We start from the raw sequence: 14,786 nt of genomic DNA on the forward strand, positions 1-14,786 counted from the left end.
GTGAGAACAAGTTTGAAGCTTTCAAGGAAAGTAGGAAGACCATTTTCTTTGTTGATTAAAAGCTTTACAGTTTATATTTCAGAGAGAGACTTATAAGAAAATCCTGTATCATGTGGAAAGTGAAGTGAAAGAAGCATGCACAAGGAAGAGCCACCTGCTCATTTTTGGGAGTGGGTTTGGGAAGGCTTCCAGTTATATTTGAATGAAAATTATTACCAATCTCACTAATGGTTGATGCTATTTCCAAAGCAAAAAGTAACCTGTCATTTTGGCCTCTTTAGTCATATTATGGCCTATTAGTCATGTTTGGCCTATACATGCATATTATAGTGCATAATTTCTGATAGGCTTTTGAAATATGAAAAATAAGATTCCCGATAGTAGTGCCCTATTGCTCACAGGTGGGGAACTGCTACTACCACCACACTGCTAAGAAAAATTTAAAGAGGTGCTTGATATTGGAAAGAAAGTCTCTCAAAGAATATTAGAGAATACTACTTTATGCAAATCCTCAAAACAGTACCAATCCTATCAGTCATAATGAACAAGCTTTAGTTCTTTCCAGTATCAAGGTTCTAAAAGATCTCATGTATAAAAGAATGAAACTACACCCCTATCTTATACCACTCACAAAAATTAATTTGAAATGGACTAAAGACTTAAATGTAACACCTGAAACAATAAAACTCCTAGAAGAAAACATAGGAAAAACGTTCCCTGATGTAGGACTTGGGAACGATATTTTGAAAGTCGAAAGCATAAGCAACAAAATTAAAAATAAACAAGTGGGACTACATCAAACTAAAAAGCTTCTGTACAGCAAAGAAAACCATCAATAAAATGAAAAGACAACCTATGGAATAGGAGAAAATATGTACAAACCATATATCTGATAAGGGGTTAATAACTAAAATATACAGGGAACTCCAAAACACCTCACATCTGTTTGAATGACTAGCATTAAAAAGGCAAGAGATAACAAAAGTTGAGGAGGACGTGGAGAAAAGGGAACCCTTGGGCACTACTGGTAGGCATGTAAATTGGTGCAGCCACTATGGAAACAGAAACACCATGTTGAGATGTCTGTATCCCCATGTTCATAGCAGCATTATATACAATAGCCAAGACATGGAAAGTGTCCATCGATGGATGAATAAAGAAGTTATATCTAAAAAACAAAGAAACAAACGAAACCAAACTCACAGAAAAAGAGATCAGATATGTGGTTATCAGAGGTGGGGGTGAAGGGAGGGAGAATGAGAAGAAGGTGGTCAAGTGGTACAAACTTCCAGTTACAAGATAAATAAGTACTTGCGATATAATGTATGACATAAGTATACTTAACAATGCTGGATGATATATATGAAAGTTTCTGAGAGAATAAATTCTAAGCATTCTCATCACAAGGAAAAAGGTTTTTTTTCTTTTTCTTTTATTTTCTATCTATATGTGATGATGGATATTAACTAATTTTGTTGTAATCATTTCAAGATATAGGTAATTAAAATTGTGATGCTGTACACTTAAAACTTATACAGTGCTGTATGTCAATTATATCTCAATAAAACTGGGAAAAAGAACAATTGCAATAAAGATATTTCTAAGGAAAAGAAAAAGACCTCATGTATTTAAATGGAAATTCTTTAATTAAAAGATAGAATAGCCACAGGTATGTACAATAACTCTACCCACTGGACACCATGTTCCCAGTTGGGTAAGTCAACTTACCTGTTACTGTTAGCCACCTTTGTTCACACTACTGGAAAAGATTGTAGAGTCCTCTACATCAGGGGTTCCCAATCCCCTGGCCACACGGCTACAGGTTCACGGCCTCTTAGGAACCGGGTCGCACAGCAGGAGGTGAGCAGCAGGCAAGGGAGCGAAGCTTCATCTGTATTTACAGCTGCTCCCCGTTGTTTGTTGTTCGCATCACCACCTGAGCCCCGTCTCCTGTCAGATCAGCAACGGCATTAGATTCTCATAGGAGTGCAAACCCTACTGTGAACTGCGCATGCGAAGGATCTAGGTTGCATGTTCCTTATGAGAATCTAATGCCTGATGATCTGAGGTGGAGCTGAGGCAGTGATGCTAGCACTGGGGAGTGGCTGCAAATACAGATTATCATTAGCAGAGAGGTTTGACTGCACAGAGACCATAATAAGTCAATTGCTTGCATACTCATATCAAAACCCTATCAGTCAGTGGCAAGTGACAATTAAGCTGCATCTTACAGAGTAGACTGGACATAAGCAACACATTTCAGGTGTCACTGTCTCCCACTACCCCCAGATGGGACCACCTAGTTGCAGGAAAACAAGCTCAGGGGTCCTGAGCTGAGGGGTCCTGATTCTGCATTATGGTGAGTTGTATAATTATTTCCTTATATATTACAATGTAATAATAATAAAGTGCACAATAAATGTAGTGTGCTCGAATCATCCCGAAACCACCCCTCCCCCCCCACCCCCCAACCCCTGGTCTGTGGAAAAATTGTCTTCCATGAAACCGGTCCCTGATGCCAAAAAGGTTGGGGACCGCTGCCGTAAATTGACATAATTTTGCAAATCTGCACAAGCAACAGGTCTTTTACCAAATTAGTTGTTAAGCAGCTCTTTCCCTCTACCAAATATACTCTTTGAGGACAGGGAAGGCAATGTATTCATCTCTGTGTTTCTGATATCCAACAATATTTTACTGGAACAAAGTAAGCATTTGACAAAAACTTACTTACTGAGTATCATCTGTGTGCTAGAAGCTTTACAAATGCCTTACACAATCTACTCAACAAAGGCTTGGTGAATGAAGGCAGGAATGCATTTGTTAGATTTACAAGGAAGTTTGGTTGAGAAACTCTCAAAGTATTTGGCTATACATTTTCCCCCCACAGCTATAGAAAGCAGTAAGAAAAACATGGGAAATAAATCGCTGCTTACAAACCATAACTTAAAAAAAACAAACTTACCTGCAGATCTGTTTTGTTTTTCTACTTCTACAAATTAGGTAATTGTATTTCTCTTCTATTTCTATTAATTGGATGATTCTATAATGATTAGTATCTACTTCAAAATCATAATTATAAATCCCACACTCCCTTTTCTGCTCCATCTAAAACGAAGGGGAGAGACTAAAGGATAAGTCAGCATTAGGGGGCTAATGGACAGAATGATGGACAGACACACACCAGAACAGAAAAAGTCTACTTACTTCCAAATACTTGTTTTGTTAACTTATATTGTCTGTCAATAGCAGAAATTCTATATCTACATTTTAAAATTGACAGCACAGGGTCTGTGAACACCTTGAAACTGTGGGCAAAAATCTGTATTTTTCATTTTATTTTTCAAAGTTTGTTTTTATGATTAACATAGAGAGAAAAGGACTTAGAGCATTAGGATACTATTGCCTAAAGCCACATGCACAGTACTCTCAGCTGTGGTCCATACAACCACAATCAATTTATTTGTAACAGATTTATTGGCGTTTGGATTGAATAGGGTCAACAGAAATATTTGGAGGGGAAAGCTCCGGGTACTGACTACTCACTACCTATCCTCTATGTTATATGAGATTTTTTTACTCTCAACTGAGAAAAGGCCATTTGAGGGACTGCTTCATAATCTTAAAAAAAAAGTGAAAAAAAATCCAGTACTTATATGTATCTTTATTCTAAGTAAATAGTTTCAAGCATTTTAATACTAGAGAGTTTTCCCTGATCAAGGAATTAGACATCTGTACAATTTGAGCTCTTTTTCCCCTTACGCTATAAAATTAACTTTCTCATCATGAAGGAAAATTATTTCTAAAGAGTCTTATGAAACTGGTAAAACCGAAAGTGTACTCAACTCAGTAATTTGAGGATCTACATTAACTGAATGCTTTTAAAATGTGCTTTAATCCTCACAACACTTAAAAGGTGCTACAGTGATTAAGAATGCAGGCCTAGAGTCAAACCAAAGGGGCTCTGCCACAATTAAGGTATTTGCAATCTTTGGCTCATTACTTTGTGCTTCAATTTCCTCATTTGAACAATGAGGATAATAATAATTTCCGACTCACTGGGTTGTTTTCTGGATGAAGTGAGAATACAAATGCTTAGAAAACATAAATATCAACTACTATTATTATCCCTAATCTACAATTTAAAAACTTTCAGTTTGAAAAATGTTTACCTCAACTGTGTTCCACTTTATACCATCACTCTATTTTAGGCTAGTATCTTGGACTATTACTACTTCATCATTTACGTGAAAGATATGAATCAAGAGTTAATTTATACAGTGAGAGGAGTTTCTTACTTAAGATCCCACATTTTAATATAGGCTTTTGGTGGCATACATTTTTTAAAAAAGATTATAAAATAATAAATGCAAAATGTAAAATATTAAAACTATATAAGTGTAAAAAAGTAGAAGTCCCTCATTCCCATTCCCCTATGCATGTTCTCAACTACTGTTAACAGGCAATGTGAACCTCAATTTCCTTATGTGAAAAATGGAGATAATGATACCACTTAAAGTTTTTAAGATTAGAAAGATTATGGATATGAAACACCTAGCACAGTGCCCAAGACATAGGTACTCAACAAATGCTTTATACCATTACAAGAAAGTCTGTGTTCCACTTCCTCTTCTCTTCAACAGGTGAATAATAACAATAATACTTCTGGTCTAACCTTAGAGCATTACCGTCAAATGTGAAAATACTTCGTAAGTGGTAGTAAACATGTGAAGTATACTATTATTAGATGCTCTTTCTCCTTTAAGAGGCTGCTGCAATGGAAACATGATGACAGATTTCAGATTTTCATATTCATTTTGTTCCTAAAGCAGCACTTTACCAATAGCACATGTAGATAGATCACAGCTAAACAAAACATTCCTTTTTTGATAAAACACAAATGCTTCATGGAAAACTCTTGCTAGGAAGGCTTCAATTACTTTTCCATATTTTTAGAGCAAGATTGCTATTCTAATTTTCAAAAGACAAACAACTCCACATATGCTTGATCAATCTTAAAAGTACTGTGAAAAAAAAAAAAGTACTGTGACATGGGTTGGAGCAACAGACTATCAAATAACCAAAGCACCGATTAAAAAAAAAGCAAAATATTAGTAAATACACAAAACAATCTGAATTTTTGATACACGCTAAAGCGAAAGGCCACAATGCTTTTTTCCTTCAATTTCCATCTCAGCCACTTTTAACTATGAACTGCAGTTAGTTTCAAGCCACAATTAGCTCATGGTGAAGTCTAAAGCACGTGGAGACATTGATCAAATAATTATTTTGAAGGAAGGAAGAGATAGTGGAAAGGTAACTTTTTAGGAAACGAGGAATCAAAAGAGAAGCAAAAAGGTCAGGAGCTCTATAATGGAAAAATATCAAAGCTTTATTAACGGCAGATAAATTTAGTGATGAGTGCAAAACATGTATCTCTACAAAGATGAAGAGCAAAAGCTCTGGGTTCACAGATTTGCACTGTGGAGACCAAGTATTTAAATGTTCACTAGTATTTGAACCCCCCCAATAATAGTACCCAAATCACCTAAGTATATGTAACTGTGATATTTTAAAGGATGGAAAAAAAAAATGATGTAGAAAAAAAGTAGTGGACACTCTTGAAGGTATTTTGAAAGTTAAGCTAACATTTTTCTTAACTGCGAGTATAAATACTCCACCTCCAAATTTAACAAATTTTTAAATAAAAATCTATCAATTGTGAATGTCAACAAACTATCAAATTATTACTATTTCCCCCATATCAACTTCAGTTGGTACTAAGAATAAAGTCTCAGGGGCCATATCTTGTCTCATTAAAACTGTTGGGGACGTTTGCTTATACAGAACTTTTACCATGTATAATTATTTAATGTCTCTTTTTGAAGTATTGAGCAAATGGAGTTGCAAGCCAAATCCATTTGAATAAAAATGTTGGCAGGGGTGATATAAAGTCAAATTTTAAAATAGTGGATTTTGATTAAAATGATTTTTCTTTAAACAGATTTATTTGGTACTGGTTTTGTATCTGTTAACACAAAGAAAGGATAGTATTATGAAGTACATTCTCAGATTTGGTGCCCTAATTTTATCTCTGTATAACTTTACTACTTTAAACAAATTCATAAAACCTATACAATTGATGTTAAAATTAAGACTTGAAATCACATAACACATTAATCTTGGAAAAACGATCAAGAAAACAGCTATTAAATGTTAGAAGTAAGAATCACTAGGGATAATGGGAAATATTTTCAGCTGATTTTAGAAAAAGAAATAATACCATAAGTGCTTTTTATTTAGTGACATAAGCGACTGCTTTATAACCACCACCTGTGTTTTAGCTTTTTTTAACAGACTATAAACAAACAAAAAAACTAAAAGTAATTAAGATAAAAAAACTTTAAAAAAAACTACTTCTTCCACTTCATGTGAAAAACATTAGCAATGTAAAAGCCTTTTTGTAAGAGGAAAGTAAAAATATTTTCCTAAAGCTAGTGGACTGTAATTCTTTTACACTGAAAGTAGAGAGAAACAGAAGACAACATTTATATCAAATATTAAACCTCCTAGAGCAAGCTCACTGCTTCCTAATTCAAAAGTAAGAAAGGGAAGCACAGGGAACATACAAAGGATGTACAAATGAATAATCTAAAATAAAATGCACCGTCTCCAGAAAAAATTACCACACAAAGTTCCAATGACAACAAAATACAATTCAAAGCCACATTTGAAACTATGAATAAATATGCAAAATATGTACTACCTTCAAGGACACAGCATGTTTTCTACTGACTACTTTTAAGTTGGCAGTTATAAGCCTAAATGGAAATCAAATGGGCAAAATGCAATTTTCAAAGGAAACTAAAGATGTGTAACAAGCACCATTAAAGTTGAATATTTAAAACACGACGAGTCCATGTGCAATATAATTTTGCTCTCAATTTTGATAATTCAAACCAACTTATTTACAGAGTAAGGACAAACACAGAAAGAAAACTTTGAATAATAAGCATATAAGAATGTAAAAAATTCAACTCAAAGAATACTTAATAAGCAATATATGTTAGGTCCAACAGCTCCAGTCAATAATGACAGTGTTAAAAAGTAGAATGTTCTCTCAATAAATAACGTTAGCATAAAACAGCAGTTCTCACAGATAAGGCAATGTTCTGAAAGGTGAACATTATACTGATTCAGTATAGGCTAAATCTAAATCTCCTATTTTACAGAAAAAGAAAACTTCCTAGAGATGTCTGCAATCAAATTCACTTTGCTCCTGATGACATTAAAAAAAATTGTGCTCAAAAATTTGCACAAATTAATACCATTTTCCTTTGCCACAATTTCTCAATTTGCCTCAATAAATTCATCTTACCAATTGTAGCTTTCATTTTGAAAATATTTAACATGTAACAATGTTCATAATAACACAGCCATGTTTTAAAATGTCTTATTAAATTTTAATGGTAGTGATAAGCTGCTCTATCTTACTTTGATAAGTCATACTTTCCGTTATGAAACAGAACAGCATTCTTTGGCCGATACAATTCTTAGGGTCAATGTATTTTTGGTTTCTTCACTTTCTGTTTTCATTTAGCAAATCTAGAAGAGTGAAACCGTCCATACTTTAATAAAATGAATATAATAAACAGTAGCTAGGCAAATTCTGTTACAAATGGCAGCTATGCAGTAGTTTCCAGCCCCTACACAGGAGATATCCGTTTCATATTATTTTAATAATCCATCTTTTTTTTAAAAGAAACAAATACTTTAGCTTCAATGCTCATGTTGAAAAAGGTTCGGATCTTTTGTTTTAATGCATTCTTTCGAAAGTAATACAATGAATATACAGTGTTAATTCCCACGAATATAACTATATATAATTACACTTTCTCATAAAGAAGCTCAATTAAGTTGATAAGCTTTCAGTTTGCATGAGTTTGAGATGAAACATGATTTTCCTGATTGCATGAGGTAATAATTTTCACCCTCACTTGTTCAATCTGCACTTGCTACAGAGGTACAATACACAGTGTAATACAGATATATACTTGTAAAATTTTTATACATGTCAGTTTGTTATCTATTGAAGTTTACCACAAGAGTGCAGTCACTTGGATTTTTCAGAATTACTCTGCCATTAATCAGGACATGCTTCTCTTATACAAAATGCAACAATGTTTCAACATAATACTATAATTAAATGTCAATAATGAAATATTTAACTTCAAGTAGAAGCACAATAAATCAAAAAACTGTATCTTCCTTATAATTAAAAAAAATTGAACTAAAGAAGAATCTATTGTAGGGGGAGAGGTGGCTACTGTAAAATTTTACACTTGAGTAAATAATCCTCCAAAGGTAGGCTGCTACATCCTACAAAAGAGAAAAAGGGTTTTCTCTAGTAAATAATTACCTCCTAAAACATAATTGAAGTCTCCCTAAAAATGGTTCGAAGACAAATGTTGAAAATGGTGAAATAAAAGCCACTAGGGAAATCATAATGATTAATAAGAAAGGTTTTAGAGAGAGAGATCCATCTAGGTTCAAAGGCCTGGTCATACCACTTATAGAAACTTACGACTTTTGGCAAGTTTCTTAATCCTTTTTAGCCTTAATTTCTTCACCTGTAAAATTGATCCTTGTGCTAAATAAGAGATAGTAAAAGAGGTATTATCAGCACTGAGCCTGATACTTAGGGCCCAATAAGGTAACTATAATGATTATTGTCAAGACAAACTTGGGTCGGGGGGTGTTTATTAGCGACCTTGCAAAAACTGCTATGTTCCTTGCTTTAAAACCCACTCTGTTTGTTTGATAGTGTAATTACTGGTAGTTTTCTGCTGTTCACTTTCAATGCAAAGGACTCCATAGAATTAAGAAGAAAAATAATCGAGGGGGTCAGGGTTTAGAAACCTAATTTTACGGCTGGCAAGAACGTGGACTCAGGCAAACCGTGTGCGCTGCAGAATTTGTTAGCTGGCCGTCATATTACCTTTTAATTATCCTAATGATCCCCAGCCGAGCTGATGGGGGGTTAAAAGGATATCTCCAGGGGAAGGCTTTTTAAAACAAAATTACTTTAGGCAAAACAAAAGTCTAGCACCCAGGACAATACTAAAGAGGATGAGTTATTAATTACTTATTGAATGACTCACTAAAGCTGTATATTTCAGGCAGAAACTAACTGTCCAAGATATACGACTTACTGCACAAAATTTTCATTTTCCATTCTGAACTGGATGGAATCCGTTTCCTCACCAAGCTCTCAATATTTAAAACTTCATCTTTGCTTAATCATTTCAAAAAACCCGAATGAGATAGGAAATGATTAACCCTACATTAATGAAAAAGGAGTGAGCTTTAAAAGCTGTCAAGTAAACTGTCTAAAGTTACACAGTTTGTAAGCTACAGAAGGACCTGGGATTCGAACTCGTAGCTCTCGGGCTCCGAAATCTAAGCTTTTCTCGCTACACTCAAGCTTGCGCTTCCACTTGGCTTCCCTAAACCGTCCGGTAGAGAGAACGTTCATTATGAAGCTTTTTTTTTCTTTTTTCTTTTTTTGTGTTTCCTTCTCTGTTGCCAACCCTTGCATTTCACAGTACCTCCTATGTTGGGCTACGAATTCCATACAACAACAATCGAGGTGCATTAAGGCTAGGAGTCGGAGTATAGACCCAAAGAACAGAAATTGGTTTTACTTCCTACGCGGAATGGAGGTCTGGCGCCAGCACCAAAAGCGACAAACAGGCAGGGGTCCAGAGAGGCTGCAGACCGCGCCCAGGTCTCAAGTTTTAGTCAAGGCCCACGTTCCGGCCAGGCGAGGGGAGCAGAGAAGGTTATCCTTTCTTGACACCCTCGCCGCCGCGGGAGCACAGAAGAGTAGGTTGGAGTCTCAGTAATAGTGCCCACAATAAATTCAAACCCCCTCTTCAGCCCGTTAAACGCACTTACTTGAGCGAAGTAATTTCCAAGACACAAGGCCGGCACCGGCAACGGGAAGGGCCCCTCGGTCCTCCTGCCCCAGACGCTGGCGGTGACGACAGCCGAGCCGCGCCGCAGAGAACGAAGGCCCAGCGCACGGAGCGCGCGCTCCCGACAGGGGCTGGGAGGCTCCGCGGCGCCACCTTTAAGCGTCACTGGTGGGGCTCTGCTTCTGAACACCCGGGTGTGAACATGTCGCGGCTGAAGGGAGTAGCTGGGCGGGATCCCCGAGCGGGGTTCCGAGCTGAGAGGAGAGACCGCGGTGCCTCCGTACCCCAGGGCCTATTAAAGGCGGCGAGGAAGAGCGGGCAGTTAAACCTGTCGGGCCGCAACCTCAGTGAAGGTAAGATCCAGAGGTACGACCCGATTGTGCGACCTCGCAGAAAGCACTTGCCCCACGTAGCCTCCCTCTCCTCTGGCCTGGGTTTGGCCGCCTTTTGCCCAGGCTCCTAGCCAGGATCCCGGTGCTCGAATTCAGGCACTCATAACATTTCCACTGGTTCGGTCAGCTCGTTCGGTTCCTCCTTTCGCTCCAGGAGTGTCTGGTGCAGGGAATGTGCTGGGAATACGGTCAAAATTTAAACGGGTTGCTTTCTGGGATTCCTGCATTCTATGGAATAACAACATAATGTTTGACTAAATTAGCTATCAAGTGATGGGCACATGCTTTGTTTCTTTGGCCCTCTGTTCCTCCTCTTAATTTAATCACTTAGGGCAGTTATCAGCGCTAAAATTCTGTATTTTATCTGCTCCTTTGTGAACTAAGAGTGAATGTCACTGTTCTCTATCAAGACCATTTTCTGTGTGCAACTGGACAGGAGGATACAAGGAATAATGAACATTATCCTAAATTGAAGATCAAGATGGATGCCATACTGAGTGAATTTGGGGCCATCCTGAAAATCTGGTAAAGATAAAAAGCACAAATCTGGACACCGTGAACGAATAATAGCCAGATGCTCTTCTGATTTTCTGTTGTATACGGGAGGGAGTGGGAAGTGGGGAGAGAGAGATTATGGCATTCCTCCTGTTTTCCTCTACTTATATTTAGGTTTAAGGCTACCTGGGATTAAAAACTTCCATTTCCTTGTAATGATTGTTTTTTTTATTGTGCCATGTATGGAGTTGACCATGCAAGCAAATACTTGCTGAATGAATGAAAGGGTATATGACAAAATCTCTGCTCTACCTAGAAAAGCTTTTAATCAATGGGGACATTAATATTCTAAAACTACAGATGTGCATATACACTTGCTTTTTCCAAAGCCTGGAACTTTCTACATGATACCTGACTAGGGTTCACTCTGCTTCCTGTAGGACTCTGCTCAGATAGGCCCTTCCTAACTACCCTATCTAAATACCATTGCTAACATGTATTCTCTGTTTTTTAATAGCATTTATTACTATCAGAATTTATATTATATATTTATTGTCTTCTCTCCTCTGCTAGAGTATTAGTTGTATGTGGTCAAGAAGCTTTGTTTTATTAATTGTTGTGTCCCTAACACTCAAAATAGTGCTTAGTACATAGTAGATTCTTATTAAACATTTGTGGAAGGAATAAGTAAATGAATGAGTACTCCCAAATACTAAGTGTGTGCTGGAATGTACTTATTGATTGGATCCAGATGGTTTAGTCTATTAAAGTTTCAGGGAGCAAATGAATTTTGACTCCTAGCTTCATGATGACATGGATCAGGGCTGTTTAGGTCATTATTGTATAAACAGAGCCTAACATAATATCTGGCACATACTAGGTACTCAGCAAATTATGTTGAAGGTACAGTATTTCATAGGAGACAAAAGATGTAAATGGGAGAGGCACATGGTATCTATAGCTTATATATAAAAAAGGAATTCTTGTTATCATAATATAAAAGGTTTTTCTTTATCTAGTTGTAGCCTTCAACTTCCTCTCTTGTCTTTCAGCCTTTGATATCCAAACTGCGGTAATTCTGAACTATTTGTAGTCCAGTATGGGGCCATGCTTCTTATTTCCATATCTTTGCTCATGTAACTTTGAGATGCTTAATCTCCCGGTGTTTTATTTTCTCATTTATAATGTGATAGTAGGAATAGGACCTACTAAGGTTTAAATGAGATAATACACATAAAAGGCCTGGTACATAAAAAGTACAGGGTAAAAATTGGCCATTGCTATTATTATTGCAATAGCCTCCTAAATGGTTTCCTGAATTTCTTGTCTTAAATCTCACCCTCTAAATCAGTGCCATTACCAAGAATTATCTTTCCAAAACAAAGATCTTACTATGTCATTCACATTTAATGACTCCCAGTAGCCCACAAGATTCAGCATAAAGTTCTTAGTACAACAAACAAAAAAAGTCTTTTGAAAACTTGCCCCTAAGCGTCTACAATAAAGCCTCCTGTCTCTTTTCGGAATCCTATACTTTAACAACAACAACAATAGCAAATCGTTCCCCCCCCTCCCCGAACAACCATACTTTAAGGTTTTTTTAGAACAGTTTTAGGATTCCAGAAAGTTGAACAGACAGTACAGAGAGTTCTCGTATACCCTTTCTCCCCAGCTCATAGTTTCCCCTATTATTAACATCTTGCATTATGTAGTACATTTGTCACAATTGGTCAGCCAATATTGATATATCATTATTAATTAAAGTCCATTATTTACATTACTGTTCACTCTTAGTCTTATACAGTTCTATGAGTTTTGACAAATGCATGGTGTCATGTATCTACCATTCCAGTATCACATAAATATTTTCACTGCCCTAAAAATCACCTGAGCCCTATCTGTTTATTCCTTACCCTGCTTCTCCAGAAGCCCTGGCAGCCACTCATCTTTTTTTTTTTTTTAATAAATTTATTTATTTATTTATTTTTGAGTGTGTTGGGTCTTCGATGCTGCACGCGGGCTTTCTCTAGTTGTGGAGAGCGGGGGATACTCTTCGTTGTGATGTGAGGGCTTCTGATCGCGGTGGCTTCTCTTGTTGTGGAGCATAGGTTCTAGGTGCGTGGGCTTCAGTAGTTGTGGCTCGCAGGCTCTAGAGCTGAGGCTCAGTAGTTGTGGTGCATGGGCTTAGTTGCTCCGCGGCATGTGGGCTCTTTCTGGGCAGGGCTCGAACCCGTATCCCCGGCATTGGCAGGCGGATTCTTAACCACTGCGCCACCAGGGAAGTCCCAGCCCCTCATCTTTTTACTCTTTCTATGGTTTTGCCTTTTCCAACACGTCATATAATTGGAATCATACGGTATGTAGCTTTTTCAGACTGCCCTTTTTCACTAAGTAATGTGCATTTACGGTTCCTCCATGTCTTTCCATGGCTTGATAGCTCATTTCATTTAACACTGAATGATATTCTATGGTACGGATGTACCATTTTATTTATCCATTCACCTTTCGAAGGACATTTTGGTTGCTTCCAGTTTTTGGCAATTATGAATGAAGCTGCTGTTTGTGTTCAGGTTTTTGCGTGGGCATAAATTTTCAATTCATTTGGGTAAAAACCTAGGAGTGCCTTTGTTTTGCTTTTTGGAGCTTTCTGGATTTTTTTTTCCTTGAATATTTTTGATCTGCAGTTGGTTGAATATGCACATGCGGAACCCAAGGATACAGAGGGCGGATTGTATACTCCAGGTCTTTCTTTCGTCCTTTATATTTATATGATTATATAAATGTATTTGTAAAGTGCGGTCATGTCCATTGTTTCTAAATTGGAAAAATAGAACCTAGCCTTTACTTTTGCCGTATATAACAAAAAGCAGTTAAAATTCTGTTGATTCTTTTTTTTTAAGAGCAAATGTGAATTTTTATTTTGAAAGAAATCATAATACATTTTTTAAAAATTTAAAGCTAACAAAAAATTTAAAGCTAACGAATAACAAAAACATTCCAATTTTCAGAAAGAACAATATATATTTTTTACTAACTACCTAACAGCTATATACAGTGAAGGATTTCTGTAATGCTTTATTTCCTACATTTTTTTACATCTTTATTGGAGTATAATTGCTTTACAATGGTGTATTAGTTTCTGCTTTATAACAAAGTGAATCAGTTATACATATACATATGTTCCGATATCCCTTCCCTCTTGCGTCTCCCTCCCTGCCACCCTCCCTATCCCACCCCTCTATGTGGTCACAAAGCACCGAGCTGATCTCCCTGTGCTATGCGGCTGCTTCCCACTAGCTATCTACCTTAGGTTTGGTAGTGTATATATGTCCATGCCACTCTCACGCTTTGTCACAGCTTACCATTCCCCCTCCCCATATCCTCAAGTCCATTCTCTACTAGGTCTGTGTCTTTATTCCTGTCTTACCCCTAGGTTCTTCGTGACATTTTTTTTCTTAAATTCCATATATATGTGTTAGTATACGGTATTTGTCTTTCTCTTTCTGACTTACTTCACTCTGTATGACAGACTGTAGGTCCATCCACCTCATTACAAATAGCTCAATTTCGTTTCTTTTTATGGCTGAGTAATATTCCATTGTATATATGTGCCACATCTTCTTTATCCATTCATCCGATGATGGGCACTTAGGTTGTTTCCATCTCCGGGCTATTGTAAATAGAGCTGCAATGAACATTTTGGTACATGACTCTTTTTGAATTATGGTTTTCTCAGGGTATATGCCCAGTAGTGGGATTGCTGGGTCATATGGTAGTTCTATTTGTAATTTTTTAAGGAACCTTGATACTGTTCTCCATAGTGGCTGTACCAATTCACATTCCCACCAGCAGTGCAAGAGTGTTCCCTTTTCTCCACACCCTCTCCAGCATTTATTGTTTCTAGATTTTTTGATGATGGCCATTC

At 36.9% G+C, this 14,786-nt stretch overlaps 2 protein-coding genes across 7 annotated transcripts in view; one reads left to right on the forward strand and one right to left on the reverse strand.

The window, feature by feature from the left end:
• Positions 1-10,037, reverse strand: part of SRSF11 (serine and arginine rich splicing factor 11) — a 54,397-nt gene extending 44,360 nt beyond the window's left edge. For 2 of the 6 annotated variants that reach the window (XM_060139763.1, XM_060139759.1), the window contains exons 1-2: positions 9,955-10,035; positions 1,729-1,950 (exon numbers count right to left, since the gene is read on the reverse strand). The gene's annotated coding sequence lies outside the window, so the exon portion shown is untranslated. Of the gene's footprint in view, positions 1-1,728; positions 1,951-9,954 lie in introns of all 6 variants that reach the window. The other 4 variants (XM_060139760.1, XM_060139762.1, XM_060139761.1 and 1 more) reach the window with 4 other exon arrangements.
• Positions 9,994-14,786, forward strand: part of LRRC40 (leucine rich repeat containing 40) — a 56,010-nt gene continuing 51,217 nt past the window's right edge. The window contains exon 1 of the mRNA XM_060139756.1: positions 9,994-10,327. Within this exon, the coding sequence (XP_059995739.1) occupies positions 10,177-10,327 (151 nt within the window). The 5' untranslated portion in view covers positions 9,994-10,176. The remainder of the gene's footprint in view (positions 10,328-14,786) is intronic.

The sequence above is a fragment of the Lagenorhynchus albirostris genome, chromosome 2, assembly GCF_949774975.1.
Source record: "Lagenorhynchus albirostris chromosome 2, mLagAlb1.1, whole genome shotgun sequence".
In the NCBI taxonomy this organism is placed as follows: domain Eukaryota; kingdom Metazoa; phylum Chordata; class Mammalia; order Artiodactyla; family Delphinidae; genus Lagenorhynchus; species Lagenorhynchus albirostris.